General features: G+C 35.1%; 2 protein-coding genes across 6 annotated transcripts in view; one reads left to right on the forward strand and one right to left on the reverse strand.

Annotated features, from left to right (window-relative positions):
- The window catches only part of LOC135200997 (syntaxin-6-like), a 171,934-nt gene extending 161,941 nt beyond the window's left edge, over positions 1-9,993 (forward strand). For all 4 annotated transcript variants that reach the window (XM_064229803.1, XM_064229804.1, XM_064229800.1 and 1 more), the window contains one exon: positions 1,726-9,993. In XM_064229803.1, the coding sequence (XP_064085873.1) occupies positions 1,726-1,802 (77 nt within the window). In that variant the 3' untranslated portion in view covers positions 1,803-9,993. The remainder of the gene's footprint in view (positions 1-1,725) is intronic.
- On the reverse strand, positions 9,919-22,873 carry LOC135200998 (guanosine-3',5'-bis(diphosphate) 3'-pyrophosphohydrolase MESH1-like). Of its 2 annotated transcripts, none has more exons than XM_064229805.1 (4): positions 22,731-22,873; positions 15,478-15,687; positions 14,586-14,734; positions 9,919-11,342 (listed from the first exon to the last, which is right to left on the reverse strand). In XM_064229805.1, exons 2-4 carry the CDS (start codon positions 15,605-15,607, stop codon positions 11,067-11,069), a joined length of 555 nt encoding a protein of 184 aa, XP_064085875.1. In that variant the 5' UTR covers positions 15,608-15,687; positions 22,731-22,873; the 3' UTR covers positions 9,919-11,066. The 2 variants fall into 2 exon arrangements, with proteins under 2 accessions (XP_064085875.1, XP_064085876.1); XM_064229806.1 differs by lacking the exon at positions 22,731-22,873 and adding an exon at positions 22,679-22,697.
- Between the last annotated feature and the right edge of the window lie 444 nt (positions 22,874-23,317).

The raw sequence follows: 23,317 nt of genomic DNA on the forward strand, positions 1-23,317 counted from the left end.
TCAATGTGTTAAACTAGAGAAAACAGCATGGCAATGACAGCATAACCTAGCAATCTACTCCTAACTTCTCGCCTTGCAATTGGCATACTAGCTCCCATTTTAAACAAATAAATATAAGCCAGCCTGTCAAAATTTCAAGAAACTAAAACTTTTCTTTGGGTCTTAAAACTAAGTACTTAGCTTGCTTGTGTAAAATGGGTGAGAAACTGTGTAGTCAAATGTGATTTCTTCAGCACTTCCTGGGAACTAGTGAACTCTTGGACAAACCAGAGTGTAATGAAGATGGCGGCAACTTCTGTTGTTGTCACTTCTGTGTGAGTAAGACAGAGCCTAGGTAATCATTGTAGGACAGGGGATAGAGCCCACCTGTCCTGGGTCCTTTATATTCTGTCACTGCCAACAAGCACTATTTGGCTGATAACCAATGATAAGAATTTTTTGTAATTGGTTGATCTGTCTTATGGAACCCTGTGGGGACCATGGGAGTGTATCACCTGTGAAGATGAACAGTGGCTACCAAAGTTTTTTTTTTTTTTTATATATAAGCAACTTACCAATTAATTACCTAGCTAATAGTTTCTAGAATCAGCAGCTAGAGTTTTGAAATTCACAGGTCGCACTATTTTCCAGTGGCTGGGTGACTAGCCCCGTCCACTTTCAGGGAAGGAGAGGAACAATTAGCAAAAATGACTTCAATTTGTTTCTGCTAGCTGATGGCTGTAGTACAGTTCATTCTTTTGATTGTTATTCTCATTGTGTTTGGTGAAGTATTCTTTGATTGTATAGCCTTACGGCATATTTAGATAGTTAGGCTTTATTATTGTTAATGATTTGACTTTATTTGATTAGTTGACTTATTTCCAATTACAACAATTTTTGGACTTGGCTGTCATGTCGGACTCCAGTTCTTTGAGCTTTAGGTATATATTGCAGCAAGGGCTGTGATACTCAACTGACAAAAGAATGTTATGATTCACACACTATGTGCACAGATTGCAGAGGATGTTCAATAGAAATATGATGTAGTGAATGTAAAGACTTGGGACTCTTAAGAAATGGAAAAAGTTTGTCACATTAAATAAATTGGCAAGGGATAAGGAAAGGAAGGTGACTGCTAGACAAATTAGTAAGTCATTAGTTAGCTAGGAATTCTTTCTCCAAAAGTGGGCGGGGCTAGTCACCTAGCCACTAGAAAATAGTGCAGCTCGTGAATGTCAAAATTCTAGCCAAGTAATTACTTGGCAAGTATATATAGAACTTAATTTTATTATAAAAATGCCATTTCCCAATGCAAAACCTGATTTATGATCAAGTTATTCTTATTAAAGTAGTATGTAAATTGTTTAATCATTTCTCCTGCCTTCCCAGTTTTTAACAAATTTTTAAATCCACTGTAGGCTCAGAGGTCTGGATAAAGTAATTTATAATAATAATAAAATAATAATAATAATAATAATAATAATAATAATAATAATAATAATAATAATATTGATAATAATATAATAAAGAAACAATATAATTAAAGTGTTTTATTAGTAAAATATACTGTATCCAGTACTTATCCTGTTTTCATGTGTCTTTGAAGTGATAATACAGCACAGACATTTTTTATTTCCCATTCATAAAAGGTATATACATTGCACTGGAAGGCTTATTTTAATGAATTTTTTATAATGATTCTTTACGATTTAATATTTTCTTCTATGCATTATTTTTCCCCAACAGACCGTCGCCAGTGGGCAGCAATTGGTGCTCTGTCAGGAATTTTAATTGTCATTGTGATTTTATTCTTTGTAATTTAAAATGAAGGTTTAAAGATAGGAAAAGGTAAATGCAAGTGATAAAGAGACAGTATGGTGAACTGCAGCTCAACCCCTCATTATTTGCACTTTAATAAGTGAAATATACATACATATATACACATACATTATATTAAAGTAACATGGTATATGTATATATTGTACAGTATATGTATTGCTGCTTTAGTTTACATTGTTGTTAGATTTGTAGGGTTTTCATTCAAGGCATAGGTCCAAGGTGCTTTTATTGCTACTTTTATGTTTTTAAGGAAATTGTTGAGAGGATTGCGCTTGTAATTTAGGTGCCTCTAATGACAGTTTTTCTCAGTGTATATGTACATATACACATTTTCATCCCAGGCCATACATCATTTTAGTGTATCATATTTAATGTCCAGGAAGGTAATAACTGTTACCTCAACATCATGCATTCTCAAGGGCTTCTGCTTTTTAACAGAAAAAATCATTTAGACTGCTCTTATCATTTGTCATATTCTTTTACACTTGCAGTATTTTGATACTAAAATGTAAAAAGTTATAATTTGACAGTCTTATTCCTTCTTACTGTAAAATTAAATGTTATTCATATTTGAGTTTTAAATTTGATTCTGAATAGGGAATCATTAAATGCTTTACAGAATAGTAAATACTATACTTTTATTGTAGATAATGAAATTTCAAGTTTTTTTTAGTCAGTTACCTCTTTTAATCACTTAATGCTTTTAAATTTTCCTTTGATGTCACAATAATTTCATGATTATTAGTTGTTAATAAATTGTGAATTATTGTGATAGTGCTATATTTCAACTGTATTTTAATGATAATTTTATTTAGTTTTTTACCAATTGCAGCTAGAAGTAGTGGTAAGTTTCTATTTGACTGACCATTTATTTGTTCCCATTTCTTGAAATTAACTGTTATGATGGTGCCAGAAGTTGTTAGGAATACGTATTGTAATGTAAAAAGAAAAGCATGTTGTCCTCTTAATTAAACATATCAGTTAAGAAAGGGAAGGCTTATTAAACAAATGTGACTAGGAAACCTAGCAAAGCATGGTAGCAATTAAAAGGCCTTTGTCTAAAGCTTGGGGTCTAAGTTTTGTTGTAATATATTATCTGAGTTGTATTGTGATGACACCTTACAATACTGTTTAGTTTTAGCCAGGTTAGCTCCAGTTCATAAATAAACCTTGGCAGCGATGGATTTTATTATATGCATATCCAGCTGCCTCTTGTTTGCGTTGGCCAATAGTGACCTGACACTGTGCTATATTTAGTTAAGAAAATTTAAAGACAGTCGCTATATATTTTCACAATGGTATTTCTTATTACTGTACTTAAGTACTATACTGAACATGAATTAGGCAGCATTATTGTAGTTAGGCAAATATTTCAGCTTAATGTTCTCCTTTTATTTATTGTGATGATGGGCTACAATATGTATTGTGGTTAATGTCAATGACTGGTGGTAGCAGTTGCATATGGTATTAATTTTTACATTATGTAGAAGTAGAAGGAAGTACGTACTACTTGTTTTCGGTAAGATTATTTGCTAAAGAATTTTTAACAGTAATACTGTAACTCTCAGACATTAAAGACCAGAATAAGGTTAACACAAAAGATTACTACCATATTGTTGGTAGTACATATTCTCCCGTATGAAATATTTTTGCATAGAACCAAATAGTAACCTATTTTGGCTCTTCAGCTGCTTATTGCCCATTTTTATGATACATATCAGAAGTGAATATTATTGGCTATTTTTATATTTATATCACTGTTTACTATTTTTATATTAGTTTAAATTTCTAACAAAAAGTACTCCCTATTTTTTAATAATCCTGTTTTTAATACCTAATCATTTTTGTTTGAGTGACTGGACAACTTAGTTTACTGAAATGATAAAATGTTAAATTGGCTTTTTTAAGTCACAGAATAAAAGAAAAATCTTCCAAATTAAATTAATGGATATCTAATGAGGTATATTGAAAGGGATGGAAATTGAACTTGAAATGATGCAGTAGTTTTAAAAGGATTGTAAAAGGAACAAAATTAAAATTAGATCATTAATGTGAAACAGTGAATTAGAATAATGAAACTTTACTTGTGGATTTTATATTTTGAAATAATGAATCTAATAAAATTTGCAGCGCTAAATTTTGCTTTACAATACTACGGATTCTGTTACTGTTTGTGGAGTGTTACTGTTTTTACTTTTATGAAGATAAAATGAAATCTTGCAGTAGTAACTGTATTTGTGGCTAACATTCCAAGTAATTTACAGCTCTCAAGAAAGTATACCATTTGTTCTTGTAACTGCTGGTTCAGTATATTCTAGTTATCTCCCTTATAAATGTTCAGGATGGTATTTTTTATGGAAACCAAGGCCCTCAAGTAGAAGATATTTGTTAAAAGTATTTCTCCCACTCTTTTGCATCTTCAGTTATTTTGAGTGTCAAGACATTGAGCACATTACAGTAATCCATCTGCCCTTTTACTTACTGCTTAGATATTTTAAAGCTATAACAACTCATCTATATATTAAAGTTATGTGCCATCTGCTTAGATGGTGTTGCTGCTAGTTTTTATCATTAACACAATCCATTAGAAGACGTCTGTGTCCAGGATGGTACTTTTAACTGATTAGAAGTATTTATTGATAATTTCCTTGATCAACTAAACATTTGAAATATCAGTGCAGAAAAGTTATTTGTATATTTTCAATTCAATGTACATAATTCTTCAAGCTCAAGGCAGTTGAGAGCAGTTTTCAGGCAAGATGGAACCCAGCTCTTTTGACAAAGTAACTGAAATAGAGAGAAATTAGAGGCATTAAAAAGTTAACCTTGACTACTGGTGAAGTTATTTGACACAAATTTATTACAGTACTACTGGTATTTTTCTTCTAGGTAGATTAAAGTTCTTTTTTAGTGCAATTATTTTATGCAGTCCATAGTTGGCGCAAAAGATAGGTTTTTATTTTTACTGTATACAAAAAATAGCTTATGTGAAAGTGTGGAGTGGTACCACAATACTACTGTACCAGGTTCATGTATTTTTATGTTATGGAGGCATAGTTTGTTATGGCTGGTATGATAGGTACTGTATAATAATTTGAACCCAATTTATCTTGGATCTCGTGTAGAATATTGTAGTTTGGAATTTCTGGACTGAAAGGGATTTTATGTGTGATGTAGAGATCCTGAAGAGTGCAGGTAGGTGCACAATCCCTGTGTTAGAACCTGAAGGCTACTAGTATAGACTTATTTTACCAAAGGCACATGGAAGTCTGTTAGCCACAGTTCATACACATACTCGTACATAAGCTCTGGCACTGATTTATATATTCCAAATGATGTCTTCAGGAGATCAGTGGTAGATGTATGACCCTGTCTTCCTTTGCTAATTCATTGGTAAAATATGAGAGATGAGCATATTCATCACTTGAAATTTAATCAATCCTCTGAGCAATTTTTATAAATCACTGTACAGGCAGTTTCCTGATTATGCCGGACTCTACTTTGTCATTCCGATCTTACGGTGCTTTACAAATATGTTCATTAAAAAAATTGGTTCAGGGTTATGGCAGATGTTCCGAAGTTATGTTGTTTCAGTCGTATAGAGCCATAAGCGAGGAAAGACTGAAACTAGTTTCTGAGTGTGTAGTTGACCAGACAATGACCTACGTACTTTGGGTTGCTCACACATTGTAGCAATATCAAACAATAGACTTATTTGCATGTTCACTTTCTTTTTAAGTATCATTTTCCGACTGCCGTTGCATCTCAGAAGTGGAACTCCGACATAAGTTAGGGACTACCTGTACATATATCATCTTCATTTTTGTTTACTGATAGTGTACATATCCTACTATTTAATATACATTACGTTGAAATTTTCTTCTAGAATTAGGACAAGTATTTTATGATGGTTCACTTTGGTTCTGCAGCTTCAATAATAATATACAATATACTGTATATATATACACAATTTTTATCTTCATTATTGTGGGCCATTCAAAATGACAAAAACAGACCTCAAAGCATTATGCCCATATCTTTGGTATACAGTATACAATAAAAATATTGAAATGAAGGTTTTCATCATGCTACATAAGTGAGCTGTCATGAATTATTTTGTACTATATACCATATATATTTACAGGATGTGTAGATATGCAGTAAAATAAATCCTATATATGTTACTTAATGAATGTTCATGAGGACAGATGGTGTTCATTTTTTTATTTTTTTTTTAAGACCTTTTGAGTCATTAACATCAGTTAGGCATTTATATAGCTGCTTTATTCCCAGTGAATTTTGTCACTGATGCATCCATAGAAAACTATACGTAATGTATTGCAAATATTGTTACTTTTTGTATTTCCTATAATTTTTCAGTGCAAACTACAAGTTTCTTTAATTTGTCATTGAGATCAAGATTTTTGTTACATCCACTAAATATAAATGGCGAATTCCTTCTGCACTCATAGTATTTTTATATCTACATGTACATTGTTCGAATAAAAATTATTCGGCAGTTAATCCGATCCCTCAACATCTATGTTAAGGTAAATTTGTATTTATAGGGCTGTTTGTGTAATGGGAAATCAGGAAATAAGTCCATTTCATGATTAGTGTGTTCCATTTGTATTCTGTTGAGATTATTACAACACAGGGAATAAAGATCAGGTTGGTTTATTGTTTGAATACAGAATTTTGTAGTTTTGTAAGTAAATGCTTTATCTGAAATGGGCTCAGAAGTTTTCTTGCAACTTTTACCCAGTTAAAAAATTTACTTTTTTGTTAAATGGAACAACTCATTTACAAGTTTCAGCATATTTGCTTGCCGCTAAGAAATGAGTTATAAATACTGTATGTAGTGTTGGGCCTCAGTCTTCATAGATGTTATATTTAAAATACTGGATAGCATTGAAGAACTTTTAAAAACCTTACTTCCTTTAGTCATTTCAAAAAGTTTTTCTACTGATTAATCTTTGGCAAGATAATCTGAAATAAAGTTGAAAAATTTTTTTGTCAATTGAAGCAAAAGCAGTTTTAATCTGTAAAACAGTCCTCATAACGATGATAATTACTGATAGTAAAATCCAAGCACCATATTCTTTCCAGAATACAGTATAAGTTTAAGAGTGGTACAGGTACTGTACTCAACCAGTAGCTGTGAAACCCTCTTGGAATGAATGATTTATTATCCCAAATATGTACAGTAGTGTTTAGGGTTAATTTTATCAATAAATCTTTAAACATTCCTTCAAATGCAATTCTGAAATCCTTGTCTTTTTTAGAATGGCAGTTACGTGGTTACAAACCAAAACCCTTGCTGTACACTGATGTTCTGATTGAATAATCATAGTTAAATATTCAGAGCTGCGAGATACAGATGCAAAAATAACTTCTCTAATTTATGTGGGTTGAAATAACGTTTATCCATTTCCACTGGGAGCAGTGCTGCTACATAATTTTGTTCATTTTTGTTTATCAAAAAGGTTTGGAAAAGATCTTTGATATGTCCTTTAAGCTGTAATGACCCAGAGGTATATTTTATGCAATATTTCAATCTGATGTGTAATTAAAACAGTTTTTTTTTCAATGATGATGCACTTTTCCTTGTGCAACATCATTTCAGATGCTAATTTCCTTATTACTTAGATCATCTAGGTTGTATTAAGGTCATCTTATTTTGCCTCAAGTCTTGTGATGAAAAGGAGTTTTTTTAGATATTTTATTGTAACAGCTATGCAGTACAGTATTGTAAAAGAAGTATGCTACACTTTCACATGTGGAGATAAATGAGAGCTTTTGCTCTATGTAAATAAGTCTTTAACTTAGTTTTCTCTATTAACTACCTGATATTGACAATTTTGATTACCAGTGTTTTATCATTGGAACTCTTAAATAAATTATAAAATTTACATATAAGGGAAGACTTTTTTACATATCTCTTAGGAGGGAATACATACATTTTGGTTTCCTTTTTGCTTTGCGCTACTTACTATTCAGAAAATTCTTCAATAATAAGGGGATATCTTAAGCATTGTGTACTGTATAAATGTGTAATACTTATCAATTTATTCTTTTGGGAAAATATAACTTTTATTACTTTTTGTATATATATTCAGAAAAATATCAGTATTGAACTTTTTCTACTTAGCAGGCTTTATTTTTAGGTGCAGTATAATAGATGCTGTGTTAAAAAATTAATTAGTACTATGACTGTATGCCACAAAGCATGTTTATGAGTCCAGTGATTTTCCAGATTTATACACCTGTAGTTTTTTTAAAAGTTGGCCATTCATTTTAAAGGAGTATTTAAAAAAAAAGTTACATTTGAGGGATTTAGTGATGCAATATTTTAGTTTCATGGTCCACAACAATAAGAAATTTGAAACATAACCTTTTAAGAATTTTTGAACTGTGCTTTTCAGGTCAAATTATGGTCTTGTAATTATGATGCAATTTAAGATCTTTGATAAGTTCTCAAAGAAACTATTTTTAAATAATTACATTATCATCAGAACCTGATCTCTATTGTAGGTTAGTGCCCAACAATGTATCACTCATTTAAAGAGGTTTGTAGGCATTTTCATAGGGACTTTGTCTAAACTTACAGCCATCAAACTATTCTTTTAACAGACAGATTTGAATGTTACATTTTACTGCATGACTATTTAATCTCTTCCAGAGCATGAACCATATGAAACATTATGAAATTTATGTTTTTATTGGCAAACAAGAGAGGTTTTGTAATTTTGTTTCTATTTTGGTATCAACTCTCAGCCACAAGCAATTATTACTGCAACCCAAAAACTATTTTTCTTGGTCAATAGAACAATTATTACTGCAATCCAAAAACTGTTTTTCCTGGTCAGTAGATGTTACCTTCATATAAATTTCAAATAAATATAAATAAAAGTAAAAGTTAGTATCTCCCAATTTGTTATTTGTGAAGTAAGATTGACATCTTGATACTCTTATAAAAACTGAAAAGTGCTAGACTATGTTTCCAGGTTTAAGAATTTAGATGCCATTCCCTCTCTGTTCTTTCTATAGGGTTGCTAGGTTTTCTCTTAAATCTTCTGTACATTCTAGAGGGACAGATATAATTAAAAGAAAAATTGTAGTTTGTATCAGATGAAATATTCTTATTTTTCCTCTCTGGGTCAGTCAGGTGGAGTAATTACACATTTGTTTACTGTATTTCTGCTATCAATATTAATTTGATTGTGACCTGTCATGATTAATGAACATTGTCAAAGTTATGAAAAACAAAAGTTCAGTGGAAATCTTTAACCATTTACTGTTAAAATATTTTGGCAACATGTACCTTCCTCAATTTTGGCAGTTACCATATAAGCTGTGCATATCATAGGTACCAATAAATAGCAGCTGCAAGGTAGACTTTTTGAAAATGGAATAAATCTTATAAATCCTAGGTAGGCATTACAATATGAGGGAAAATTTCAGTGTAAACAAACTTGTAATTTTCTTAATGTTCATGATGCAAAACACTTTATTTATACCACTGACATTTTATAGTAGTTGCTTTATCATGAATTAAAGTTCATAACAGAACAATAAGAAGCAAACCAGTAGCAATTAGGTATTCAGATCTTAAATGGGATTGTTGTATGCTTATAAATAAAAAGGTATGCTTCATTCTGGTTGCTTTATGAAAAAGTAAAGCTGTTAATCGTATTTCAAAGCCAGTATATTAAGTGATTAGGCTCAAAGGGAACAGTTTGACAAGCAAGCAATAACACCGAAATAGTCATGTATATATCCTACGTATCTGCCATTCATCATACATATAGCGCCGCAGCAGGGCTTTCCAGTCACAACACTTTTCTGCCACTGGTGTTGCAAGTCCCTAAGAAAACACAAAAAAATATGCTTTATGCCTTAGATGATGCCGTTGTTTTGGTTTATTCCAAAGATGTACTTTTGTTTGTTTATAAAAACTGCATGTTAACTGTCTCAATTCACAATATTTTCATTTGAGTGAAATGAAGTAACTATAATCTTTCATTTAAAGTTTGTATAAAAAGAGTGCTGTTGTATTAGAAGCATTTCACTGAAGTGCAGTTGGAGTCAAGTGCCGAGTTAACAAGTGTCAAGTTTTATTGATCTCTGATCATTATTGTACAGTACTCAGTAAATTAAAGGATCAAATTGTTATTCTTGTTTCATTACCCAGAAATTCAAATGAAATATGAGGCATTTCATGGACAAGGCCCTGGGCAAATGCACCAACTTCTTGCTTTTGAGTTATGAGCGTTTAAAGTTGGGTATAGATGGCAGACATGATTAATGCAGAAGAGCATGTTATTATACATCATTAGAATCCTCTGGAAAAGAGAAGTTTATACATCAGGAAAAAGAAAACTAACACAAGATGGTGTTTTTTTTAGTACATCATAATTGTTGTTCAATCTACTTGAAATTCAATCCTGAATTAGATGTCAATGAACCGGAGATAATGTGAAAATTTTAGCCAAAAATTCCAATAATTAATAATTTTCCTATGAATAATTAAAAAAGATCAATTTCCTTTGTGTGCACCTGGCATAAAAAATATACGTATTGTGACTGAAGGTCAAGACTTTTCAATGCCCAATATGACCTAAATAAATTGTTCACATTCTCCAGCCCCACTTTCTCATAACTACTACTTACTGGGACAATACAGGCCTACACTCTTCTCCACAACAGACATAGCCTTCACCACTGTCTCTTTTGGCATTTTTCTGTTACTTTAGCCAAGTCTCGGGCCTTCTCTTGTGTGAAGGCATGAGCAGCAGTGTACTGGTGTTATCCAGTTTGGTATTAGTCACCATGACACTGTGTAATTCAATATAATAACCAAATACAGTAATGTGGAGTGTAAACAAAGCCAGGCTTCACTCACGTGCTTGGCGGGATGACTAGCAGGGGTGCTTGCTAGCACGCCTCTGATCAGGTAGAGGTAGCAACTTGCCCATTGGCTGGGCCACGTGCGGATATTCACCCCTTAAGCTCTGAAATTCCAGACCTCCGCTGCTCCACCTTTTTAAAACAAGGGAAATTGAACCAAGAGTTCTCAGCAGCATGGGTCAGAATTGTGAAAAGCACTTCATCACAAATTTTTCAATGCTTTCACCAAGCAAAGAACCTGCATAACTCATTTTTTATGGGGTTGGCGCATTCGACCCTTGTCCACGAGGCGCCTCATATGTCATAAGATCTCTAATAGAAAGGTATAAAAAAATCTGTTATATGCTAACATTTCTTTTCTTGAATAATTTGTCTAATTCTAACTCAATATAGGCATTAGTGCCCCTGCAGCCTGCTACCACTTTTGCAGCCCATGAGAAGTATTCTTCCACTCGTTCCTCACTCCAACCTTCGGGTGTAATCCTATCTAAGTCACGGAGATTGTAAAGTTTGTCGGCAAGTTTGACGAGCTTTGCCTCTGGTGAGGATGAAGCAGCATGAACTATCTGCAACTTCTTACGTTCTTGTTTGTCGAGGGATTTGTCATCTGTTACCTGTTGGAATTAACATACACCACTTGTTACAGAGAAGAAGAGACCGCGAAAAAAAAAAAAAAAAAAAAAAACCTTGAGGTAAGTCTTTAGTGTGTCTGATCATGGCTTGTCAAAATTCTTTACAATGTTGAAAAATCTGCTTTCAGGATACAAATCTTTCACTTCAACTGAAGCATACCACTACTTTTTTTCTATTACTGTCTTTGTATCCTATTACTCATACAAACACTTAATGCTTTTATTTTATCTTACTACCCTGGTAGTATTCATCTCACCACTTCTTTCTACCCTGTAGTATTCTTCTCACCACTTTTATAGTAGTACATGTTTTCTGAATTTCTACCATCCAATTCCTCATCCAGCCATTTACTGCTCTTCTTTGTCCATCTACCCTCATATTCCTCATCCCAACCACATTGGATCGCTAGCAGATGTCTACCCTCATATTCCTCATCCCAACCACATACTGCTAGCATTATGTTTTTCTAACTCCTATACTCATCCCACCACATAATGCACAAGTCACGACTTTCTACCTTCCTGTTCCTCATCCCACCACTTACTGCCCTTATTGTGTGTTTCTGTTCCCCTATTTAATGTCTTACCACTTCCCCTATTCAACGTCTTACCACTTTTCGCAAATAAGTACCACGTACTTACAACCTGCTCTGCATACGACCACTCATACTTACAATCATACTTCAGGCAGCGGGGCTGAGTTGGCTGATGCATAAGAGTACATGCAGTATGACAGTTGACCACTGAGTTACTTGGCAATGCACCATCTTAGGAGAGTTCTCTCATCACTAGGACCACATCAGCTTGAGTTACCCTGCCCTATCAGCAGCATCATTTGGTATAAACTACTGTAGACTGAATTGCAAACCAAATTAAGTTGAAACTGACTTCCGACATGCATGCAAGAACCCGACCCCATGGTAACTCAATGCCTACCTGTACATAATATACATTACATAAATGATTAAAGTATATCGGTAGAAGTACATTATGGTAAAAAGATTGAAATAATGATTTTATGTTACCTTAGAGTACTATGCAGGCATTCTATCGCAAAGGTTTGGTATTTTGCCCTACCCAGTATGTCAGCCACTTTTTAAGGTTCAACTTGCATCCACTTTGACTTACAACCAGTAGGTTGGAACCAAGCTTGGTTGTAAGTAGGATGGTACTTGTACGTATACTATTCTGAACTTCTGTCTTCCTTATTCCTCATCTCACCACTTAATGTTCTTATACAGTTTTCCTAAGTTTCTATTCATCCTACCACTTCTGACATTTTGTTTTTCTACCTTTCTTTTCCTTAAGCAATATTTTATATACTTTTATGCTGTCTTTCTAATCACCTATTCTTAAGCCCTCTACTTCACTTCAAACTATTCATCCAGCCACTTAATGCTTTGATTCTACTTTATTTCTTACTACTTTCCATCAATTACTGCTTTCATTCGCAGTTGTATCTTGATATTCCTCAGACCACCACTTACTGCTCTTACTCTCCTAAGCAACACCAGACAGCTTACTGCTTTAATTCTGACTTGCTGCCCTCCTATTCCACACCCAACCACTTAAGTATTGTTTTTATTAGGAATTTCTACCCATCTATTCCTCATCCAACCAATTACTGCTTTTTTTTTATAACATCCAAATCGCCCTTCTTAATGTTCTTATTCTGTCTTTCTACTATTCTAGTCCCTCAAAGACCAACCAATCAAAATTCATGACCAAAATCTAGGGATTTCTCTATAAAGCTGGAACTGAAACAATATTATTGCATCCATCAGGATCCTTATGAAACCAGGCTGTAAACTAAAAAAGAGATGATTATTTTCACCATACATATCTGGACAGTTCACTAACATACATTTTTAAGATATTACTGGAGTTTTAGAAACGGGGTCGTAATTGGCTTGATATGAGCTTCACTTTCACAATTAGCTAAGATAGTAACATTACCCATTCTTCACAAAAGTGCGAAAAAGACCCACCTCTGGCTAATCTACAAGAAATAAGAAAATAAATTATGAACTTAGTAATCTGGGTTCTTCAAAAAAATAAAAAAAGAAAACTTGAATAAACACCTCGTCTGACCAATATACAACAATTAAGTACTCGATTTACACACCTGTTCCCTTTTCACTTCTCGCACAAGCCAGCTCACAACACTAACAAAACAAAAGAAAGACTTATGACCGAACCAACAACCTGCAAACGAGAATGCTAACAACCTTTTTGTCACCATAAGTTCCTGAATGACTCGCATCACCATTTTCCTAACTACCGTCTTAAGTGCGTCTTATTATGTCACAACAACAACCATTGCGCCTTTCCAAACATAACAAGACAACTGGCTATACCAATTTAACGAAAATGACAAAATGCATAAAAATAATAATTATGTATTAAATTTATAAAACTGACAAACAATCAAAACTTCTATGTGGGTCTCCACCTCCATAATCACTGTCTAGTAAAACTGGTCCCAGATTCTTGTCAATATCTCTGGCCAGTATAAATATAAAACTATGTTATCTTTACTATGTATAATATTTCTTTAAAAATTACATAAAATTAAATAGAGAAAAGATAATCTACTTAATAATGTTAACAATAGCAATGTGAAAAGGAACATAATTATATATACAGAAAAATGTCAACAAACCCCATACATAAGTTTATCAACAGTGGTCAACATGACATCTAACATTCTGCAATACCAAACAGAATGCATAATTAAAAAATCGGTTTATCTCCTGCTCCTGATATTCAATATTGATTCTTTAGTAATATTTTTCATGTCATCCCATATCTTCTCAGACAAAATATCATCAAGGAAAACAGAGAAAAATACAATAGAATTAATAAGCACAAAAAACATTAGAATAAACATGCATTTTAGTTTCTCCACAGGAAGAAACTCAAAGCCTAAATAATTTCTGTTTTAAAAGAAACCATGACGAAATAATATTTCTTGCTCTACAAGGGAACAATATACATTAATATTGCCAAAATAAAATATAATTTCCCTAAGTGCTTTTGAAAGTTGTCAAAATAAAATATAATTTCCCTAAGTGCTTTTGAAAGAGACCTAAAGATGTCTGGGTAAGAAAAATATACAGCATATAGATTCAAGTACTATGTGGCAATATTCAGTGACTTGACCATACTTTACAATATAAAAAAAAAAATCACATTACTACCAACTGTTAGTGATTTAATACACACCTCTGCCACTATCCTTGCAACTTTTGACCCAAACACTTCTTTCAGCTCATCATTTGTAGTGTCAGTGTCTTCAACGGTATCATGAAGTAACGCTGCCTGAATTACTGTAGGATCTTCAACACCACCCTCAATCAAAATATGAGCTACCCCTGTAAAACAAAGTATGTGAGTTACCCCTGCAAAAATGTGAGCATATAAGCTACCCCTGCAAAAATAAAAGCATACGAGTTACCCCTGGAAAAAATAAAAGCTTATGAGTTACCCTTGCAAAAAAAAAAAACCTATAGGAGTTAGCCCTGCTAGAAGAAAAAAGCATGAGTTACCCCTGCAAAAAAAAAAAAAAAAGTGTTACCCCTGCAAAAATAAACATACATACATTCACTGATACTCAGCTACACTGGGGATATGGTTCCAGACCCTTAGGTGTCCAAAAATAGCATGGACTTAAATCCCTTCCAAAAACAGTCGTACACTAAAGAATATTCACTTATGTATACAGTACGTATAGTACTATACATAATCTACGTGTGTTTTGTGCACACTAAAAATCATCTCTATATACAAAGTATACATAGTGTCATTCAAGCTTATGGATTATACTTTCATTTGACCATAAAAAGAAACTGTAAACGTAAAATTATTGTAAATATAGTACAAAACACAAAAGTTACTCAATATATTCTCTCTCTCTCTTAGAAGTTTCATTCATGTAAATATGGATTTACTAGGATTTTTGTTCGAGCCACAGTAAACCTTGCAGTTTATCTAACAGCTACTGAAAATATGACTTAAAAAACAACTTGGTAGTTTCATAGCTGCAGTTTTAAGTCATGATTAAATAGCAGCATGTTGTAAGCATACTGTACATTTAGGGGAAAATACATAACATTACCTATTGGGTGGTTAATGTATGGTGTCTTCTCTGGATCTTTCCTTCGTTGATTCTTGTGTTTAACAGCAGCAAAATTCACACACCTAATGATACTTGAAAGGATGGAAGAGTCACTCAGCTGTCCTGCCATGTTTTGTTCAAACCTTAAAGGTGTTCTTTTCTTTTCTCAGAGAAATTTTGGTCTCCTTAGATTGGTCAATCTTCGAAATACTGTAAACCAAATCTTTAAATTAGTAATTGTATTTATCTTTGGGATACAAACCAGAGCCTTTCATGTAGGAGCATTCCTCAGCTAGAGATAGAAACATTGTTGAAACTTGGTAATTGGAGGTAGGGAGATGAGGAAGGGAGGGGAAGAGAATCCCTATTCACCTGCCATAAGGTATCACTTATTTCTGGGACTATGTACTGTGGCTGAGGAGGTATTACACCTAAGAAAAATACAAATCACTTAAACATTTGGTATTTGTTCCTAAAAAGATACAAACCACTGTTCTTTATGTAAGAGATTCACTCATGTAGGAGTCTCTCAGTTGAATGGCGATTATGGGAGAGACTGAAGAACGATTGTAATGAAGGGAAGAGTGACAGGAATCTCTTGAATGAACTGGCATGAAGGTAAATGTGGGTAAAAGTGAGGTTACTGTGTAAAGCAAAGAGGGAAGTGAAAGGTTACAGGTATTCATACAAAACAAAAGATCTAAAATGGGTAGAGAATTTAGAGTACGCACTACTAAAATTTACCCTACGCCAGGAGGGAAAGTGTGAAGCTGAGGTTGACAGCATGATGAAAGCAGCTTGAAGAATATGGAGGGGGTGGCAAAGAAAGTGTGTTATAAAAGAATGCCAAATCAGTATAAAAAAAAAAAAGGGACCTATTGTACTGTAATCAGACCAAAGATGATGTGCGGTTCAGAACATTGCAAATTTCAAGGTAATTGTATTTTCCCTCTAACATACAAACTTGAATATCTTTACAAAGGAATTTTACGTGAGGTGAAATGGCTGTTAACTTGCACAAAAGGTTGTTAGCTATCAATGGAAGGGGGAAAACCCTGCCCACTTGTCTGTCTGCACTCCACTTTGCCTTTCAGCCCAGGTACCAGAATGAGGGCTGGCTGAGGTGGGCCATAAATGTGAAGACCTTCAATTTGTAAGTAAGGGAAAATACAAATTACTACCAGTCTTTACATAGGAGACAAAAATACTACCGGTCTTTACATACGAGACTTACCCATTGAAGAGTGGAGTATGGGTAAATCTCTGAACCAACAGGAAGTTCTACCCACCTAGGAATTTCTTCCTCATCTCAAAGAGCTGAGGAAGGCCTGTTGAACATATGGGATGTTCATCTGCCACACTTCTGGGCTTGAATGAAAGTTTGTGTCATTAGTTAGTAAAAAAAAAAAAAAAATCTTGGATGAACCCAAAGTGTTTGCTAGAGAGGGGGAGGACATGCATCTAATAATCTAATATAGATTATAGACACCAAGAATCTCTTGGTTTCTCTGAAGGAGAAATGCATAGATAACTTTCTTTTAATTCTAAAAGAATTTCTATCCATCATGACTTTGCCAACCAAGAAAAAGCTGTCCTTGTAGGGCACATGGCATCACTAGAGAAGCTGGTTGTGTGTGCCAGGCTGAGAATGAGGTACTACATTGGGATTTGAAATATTTATCGGTATTCCCACCATACTTGTCTACTTTAAAAGAGCATCTCTTCCCCTCAGGCTCCCCTCTAAACTGGAAGCTAGAATCAGCTAATCATCCAGGTAGAGAAGCATCCAAATCCCTATCAGGTGAACCCACTTGCTCAACTGTAATAGGTCTTGTTAAAACTTGAGGAGCTGAGCTCAAACAGAACCAGGGATGATTATGTGAATTTTGGGGATCTCACTGTGTGAGAAGCTAGAAAAGTAAAATAAACTAAAGGTGCAGGCGTGTCAAATATTAATGATGTTAACACAGTCAAGACTGAGATGATTTGGGCATGTGGCAAAAATTAACAGGTAGGAAGAAGTGAACAGGCCCTGGATGGAACCTCTAAGGTGTAGAATGTTGAAAGGGAGGCAAAGGATTAGATGGCATGATAAAGTGAAGGAGGATTTGGAAAAGAAAGGTTTAGCTGAGGAAGAAGCTTTTGACAAATAGCTGGAGAAGATGCATCATGGCAGCCAACCCCTTAGCCCAAGGTTAGTGATGGGGATGAAGAAGAATCTCTCTCAGTGGAACACTTTGGCCTTGGGTTCACCTTTATGCCATCAAAAGTACAAACCTGAGAGGTGCTTTAAACCACAGCCAAATGCTCCAGAAAGGCAAACTCATACAACTTCAATAGAAAACTTGGGAACATGAGAGACAGGTACCAACGGCTGTCAATGAGCACAATTGGGACATCCACTGCAAGCAATCAGGACTGACCTAGAATGCAGTGGAGACTAGTCAACCATTTTCATCAACAGGCCTCTTCCCAGTCAAGGCATCAAGGGGGTTGCAACTAGGAGCAATCTCAACAGAGGAGGTGAGAGTTATAGCAAGGATGAGTGTGGGGAGTATCCCTCACTCACAAACTGTCGTACTCACTTTCCTTATGGCTGCAGGGACTAAGAGAGGAGGTTAAGCTGGATAAAGCATATAGGTAAAAGTCACTAATTTATTTACACAAACCATTGCTTTTCAAATAGGAAACTTCCTCCTTAGGAGGGAAGTTAGTCTCTACAACTAATTGGAGTTGACAGCCACTGCAGAATTGCCATGCTCCAAGTGCCTAGCAAGCAGGGGAGGTCATGACTCCTGTAACCCTCTATTGTTTTGATGAAATGGTTGCCCAGAATAGTAGGGCCCTGGGCCTAAATGCCCCCAAAAAACAAGGAAGGACACTCATGTAAGGAAAAAATTTAGAGAACTATGATGTCTCTTGTAAGGTAGTTTAATTCTGGCTACCAAGTATAACAGGTTCAGAACTTAACTTTACCATGTCTCCCTTCACCCTTGTTATAAAAGTGATGATAAGGGCGATGCCTCCATATCACTGACACAGAGAGGATACTCAAAGTGTACTCACACATACCCAGCCTGACTTCAGTGAGTACTTTGCCCTGGATAGTGTCCTCAAAAGAGAAAGTAAGGATGGAAGGGAAACCCACTCAATCCACTTATACATCTCCAGACTACATCAGGCATTAGTTACACCGGATAGCAGGCTTTTGGGGTAGCACAGGTGTTTGAGGCATGGACAGATGTTACGTTCAGGAAAACACAGGAGACTCAGGGTACTGAGTACCCAATGTTTGTGCACACACAAACCTGAGACTGTAAATGCACAGAGTACCCTTGCACATATTGAGCATTAAGGTTACAGCACACTCACTGGACCATGACATACAATACGTCCTACTTGTACAGGTCAATGTACCACAGGTAGTGGATAAACCATGCATGGAATGGTGTTCCCAACTGACTCATCTGTCCAGAGAAAATCCTCATGCTCAGTGAAAGCAAAACAACAAGGAACACAATCATGCATAAACAGATCATCCTGGTACCCTTGAGCACTGTACAGTGGAGAACTGTTCATACTCACTACATGCGTTCCTTGCAAATCACAGGTGCATACATTCCTTGTGTCTATGAGGTACCAGTTGATATGGATCTCACTTGGTAAGATCTATGTCAGCCCTACATACTACGGATATAACACCAGGAGTTGGATAAACACTTGCCTTCTCAAGCCTTGAAAGATGCTCACTCAAAGTCCTACTGGACTTCTTGTGTGAGGTCTTTTAAGACTTTTCTTCTTCCTAAGCAAGTAACAGGAGGAAGAAGAGCTCAACAATAAGGGAAACAAGGAATATAAGTGCTAACAAATTTTCTTTTAGACCCTAGCCTGTCTTATTTTCCTCTCCAGCAGTAACCATGGCTGATGCTGCAAAGGCATCTCCCACAAGAAGGATGATGGTGACAAGAGCTCAGCAGTACCAAGCTCTTAGCAGGTGCAACAACAGTAGGTAGCAGCACCTGACAAGGTAAGGACAGGCATACCAATCACTCACCTTTCTGTGCTCACCTGCCTCTTTCTTGGCCAAGAGAGCAATGTACACATGGAAGGAACAGGGAATGGTTTGGGGGGAAGAGGTGAGGGAGTGGTAGGTTAATGCTTCTCACCTTCTTCTACTAAAACCTTCCCAGCAGTTGCAGATCCCCCTGCAGTGGAGCAGTAGGAGTCCACTAAATAAAGGGCATGATGGGCTGCACACGCACTCTCATGCCCCTTACACCTTTGTTGTAAAAACTATTTCTCCATGACAGGAGTCAGCAGAACAACAACAAGACAACTGCCTTTGACAGCAGCTGAAGACATATGCTTGGTGATAGTTAACCACATAGTATGTACCTTGTTACCATGTTTCAACATCTGATTCCACCTAAGGCAAGAAATATTTTTACATATAAAGCTCTGGTATGTTATTCTGTACGAAAAATGAAATTATAAGATTTTCAAAAGTAACAGTAAAAATTAACAGTGAGCTTTCCATTTCAACATAAGTAGATGCGTCCATGAACAATTATACAGTTAAAACGAGATTACGTACATACTTTTGTAGTATAACAGTACTCTAAATTATATGAAAATAATGTACACTCTCAAATCTGTTTTGTTGTCATAATACAGTAAATTTTATGAATTTTCAAGATAATACAGATAGACTATTTGAGAGAGGATGATATGAGCATGGAATGGCCCCTTAAGGGATTAAAAATTACTGAGGCACCTAAAGGGAAAGATTGCCCACACAGCAAATTCACCCTTCTTGGTCCAATCAATGCATTCTAGCATATGTTAGGTAAGGAGGGGGGGTGTTGCTCTTCAATCATGTCAGGCTATCAAAGGCAAGTATATATGTAGTAGATGTTGATTTTTGGGGACACTGGCCACTTAGCCTGGGCCTCAAATAAGGTGGAAGATTAATATGATACCATTTTGGATCCTAAGTTTAGTCTTGCACTGTAAATCACCAATAGAGTAAATGACCAAGTGGCGACAAAGCGGCCACTGATCACGAAATGCAGCCACCTACCAGGAAAAGTACTTGAATTAGTTGCCATGAGCATCAGTCAAGAGTTGTAAGCCCATCCACGCAGAACACCGAGACCTCTACGCTCCTCTCGAAGTAAGTGTCTTCTCCTAAATTACGAAATAATGGCAAAATTCAAGCACTTTTTCAGGAAGTGGATGCGATCTGAGAGAGGTGGCCGCTATGTCGCTGCTCAGTCTTTTACCCTATACATACAATATGATAACAAGGATAATTTACATACATACCCTAATCCTATTTATTGGGTATGGTTTTTCCTCATTGGGGATATAGATTTTGAACCAGCCTAACCTAGGTTCAGAATTTAATCATGATAGGACGTTCAAGGAATAATCTCAACCCAAGAAGAACCAAAATGCTTAGCCTTGATTTTACAAAACCCTACCTAGTACTGTAAAGGTTTGGATTTAATGGTTTAACTTGCTCAAAGGAATAGTATCTAGGCTAGTACCGTAAGAGATTTAGAATGGTTTCTCATACTTAAAGGAATATTACCTGGTACTGTAAGAGATCTAATGGTTCAGCCTATCATGCGTAAAGGAATATTACCTAGTATCGTACAAGATTTAACGGTTTAGCCTACCATGCTTAAAGGAATACAGGCAGTCCCCGGGTTACGACGGGGGTTCCGTTCTTGAGACGCGTCGTGAGCCGGAAATTGTCATAAGCCGGAACATTGTCAAAAATCCTAAGAAAACCTTACTTTTAATGCTTTGGGTACATTGAAAACTATGTAAATTGCATTCTTATGGCATTTTTCATCAAAAAAAACCTTCAAATATTGATTATTTTGCATTTTTGGTGTCATATTTCATCTGCCAGATGAGCGTTGTAGGCATCGTAACCCTGAAACATGCGTTGTAACCCTGGAAATAATGTCTGATGAATATAATTGAAAAGTGTCGTAACCTCGGAACGTCGTAAGCCGAGACCGTCGTAACCCGGGGACTGCCTGTATTATCTAGTACCGTAAGAGACTTAATGGTTTATCTTATCTTGCTTAAAGGAATATTATCTAGTACCATAAAAGATTTAATGGTTTAGCCTACCATGCTTAAAGGAATATTACCTAGTTCCGCACGAGATTTAGTGGTTTATCCTATCTTGCTTAAAGGAATATTATCTAGTACTGTAAGAGATTTAATGGTTTAGCCTACCATGCTTAAAGGAATATTACTTAGTACCGTAAGAGATTTAATGGTTTATCCTATCTTGCTTGCTAAAGGAATATTATCTAGCTAGTACTGTAAGAGATTTAATGGTTTATCCTTTCTTGCTTAAAGGAATATTACCTAGGTATCTAGTACCGTAAGAGATTTAATGGTTTAGCCTATCATGCTTAAAGGAATAATACCTAGTACTGTACAAGATTTAACGGTTTAGTCTACCACGCTGAAAAGGAATAATAGGTACCTAATACCATGATTAAAGAAATATTATCTAGCCTAGTACCACAAGAGAATTAATGGTTGATCCCAGCTTGCTTAAAAGAATATTATCTAGAACCCTAAGAGATTTAACGGTTTAGCCTATCTTGCTTAAAGGAATATTATCTAGTACCCTAATACTGTAAGAGATCTAATGGTTTATCCCATCTTGCTTAAAGGAATATTAGCCTAGTATCTCGTACTGTACAAGATTTAATGGTTTAGCCTATCATGCTTAAAAGAATAATACCTAGGCTAGTACCGTAGAAGATTTAATGGTTTAGCCTACCGCGCTTAAAAGGAATAGTTTTTAGCCTACCTATCCTATACCTAGTACGTACGAGATTTAATTATAGTTTAGGTAGCTATCATGTTTAACCAAAAGGAATATACCTACCTAGCCTAGGTACTAGTAGTACCATAAGAGATTTAATGGTTTAGCTTATCATGCTTAAAGGAATGGTTAATCTAAGGATATTATCTAGTACCGTATGAGACCTAGCTAATAGTAGTAGTAGTAGTTCACCTTATCATGCTTAAAGGAATACGTATTAGCCTATAGCCTACCTACCTAGGTAGGTACCTAGCTAGTATAGGTAGGTAGCTAGGCAGTACGTAAGAGATTTAATGGCTTAGCCTACCATGATTAACCAATTAAAGGAATGAGACACCTTACTTAAAGGAATATTTTTGCTTAATAAATACAGGACTGACAATGACTTTCTTACGGAACAACGTTAATTCACCGGACGTCTACAGCAACGTGGATCAGATTATCAGCTGATTCTGTCAACACTCAACAAACCGTCAGGTTATTTGTGATGTAACCGATGTTGCCCTTCATAAACAAAAGTTGTACTTTCAAATAAAGTCTTTTGCTATAACGATGCCATACCGAATAAAGTTTTACTTCTTTCATTCTGCTGTTTTGAATATTGTTCCCCTTTTAAATATATGTATAACACTTGATTTCTATTTGATATCGTATCATTAATCAATGGCACAACCGTTCGATTAGAACGTGGCGCATGAGTATGACATACATCTAGTATATCGGTGGAGCAGTATATATACTTTCTACATTCTTCTCTTCCTTATTTTTGGAGAAAAACTGTTATTTACAGAGACCTATTCCTTGTCACCTTGTTTCTTACATAAAATTCTTTTAAAATTCACGTATGAACACGACGATATACATCAATAAGATCGAATTACATTCACCATTCTTTGAATAATTAACAAAATTGTTGAAATAAAATGGATTATGGGAGATGAAGGAGAAACATTGACTAGATTAACCTTTAAATTAACTGAA

This window comes from Macrobrachium nipponense, chromosome 27 (assembly GCF_015104395.2).
Source record: "Macrobrachium nipponense isolate FS-2020 chromosome 27, ASM1510439v2, whole genome shotgun sequence".
Lineage (NCBI taxonomy): Eukaryota > Metazoa > Arthropoda > Malacostraca > Decapoda > Palaemonidae > Macrobrachium > Macrobrachium nipponense.

What these genes read in the sequence shown, in the direction of transcription:
- LOC135200998 (XM_064229805.1), bottom strand. Translation starts at nt 15,607, where the DNA reads ATGGCAGGACAGCTGAGTGACTCTTCCATCCTTTCAAGTATCATTAGG. An exon ending in ATACATTAACCACCCAATAG is followed by an intron (nt 14,735 to 15,477) that starts GTAATGTTATGT and finishes TTTGTTTTACAG; the next exon opens with GGGTAGCTCATATTTTGATT. An exon ending in TTGCAAGGATAGTGGCAGAG is followed by an intron (nt 11,343 to 14,585) that starts GTGTGTATTAAA and finishes TAATTCCAACAG; the next exon opens with GTAACAGATGACAAATCCCT.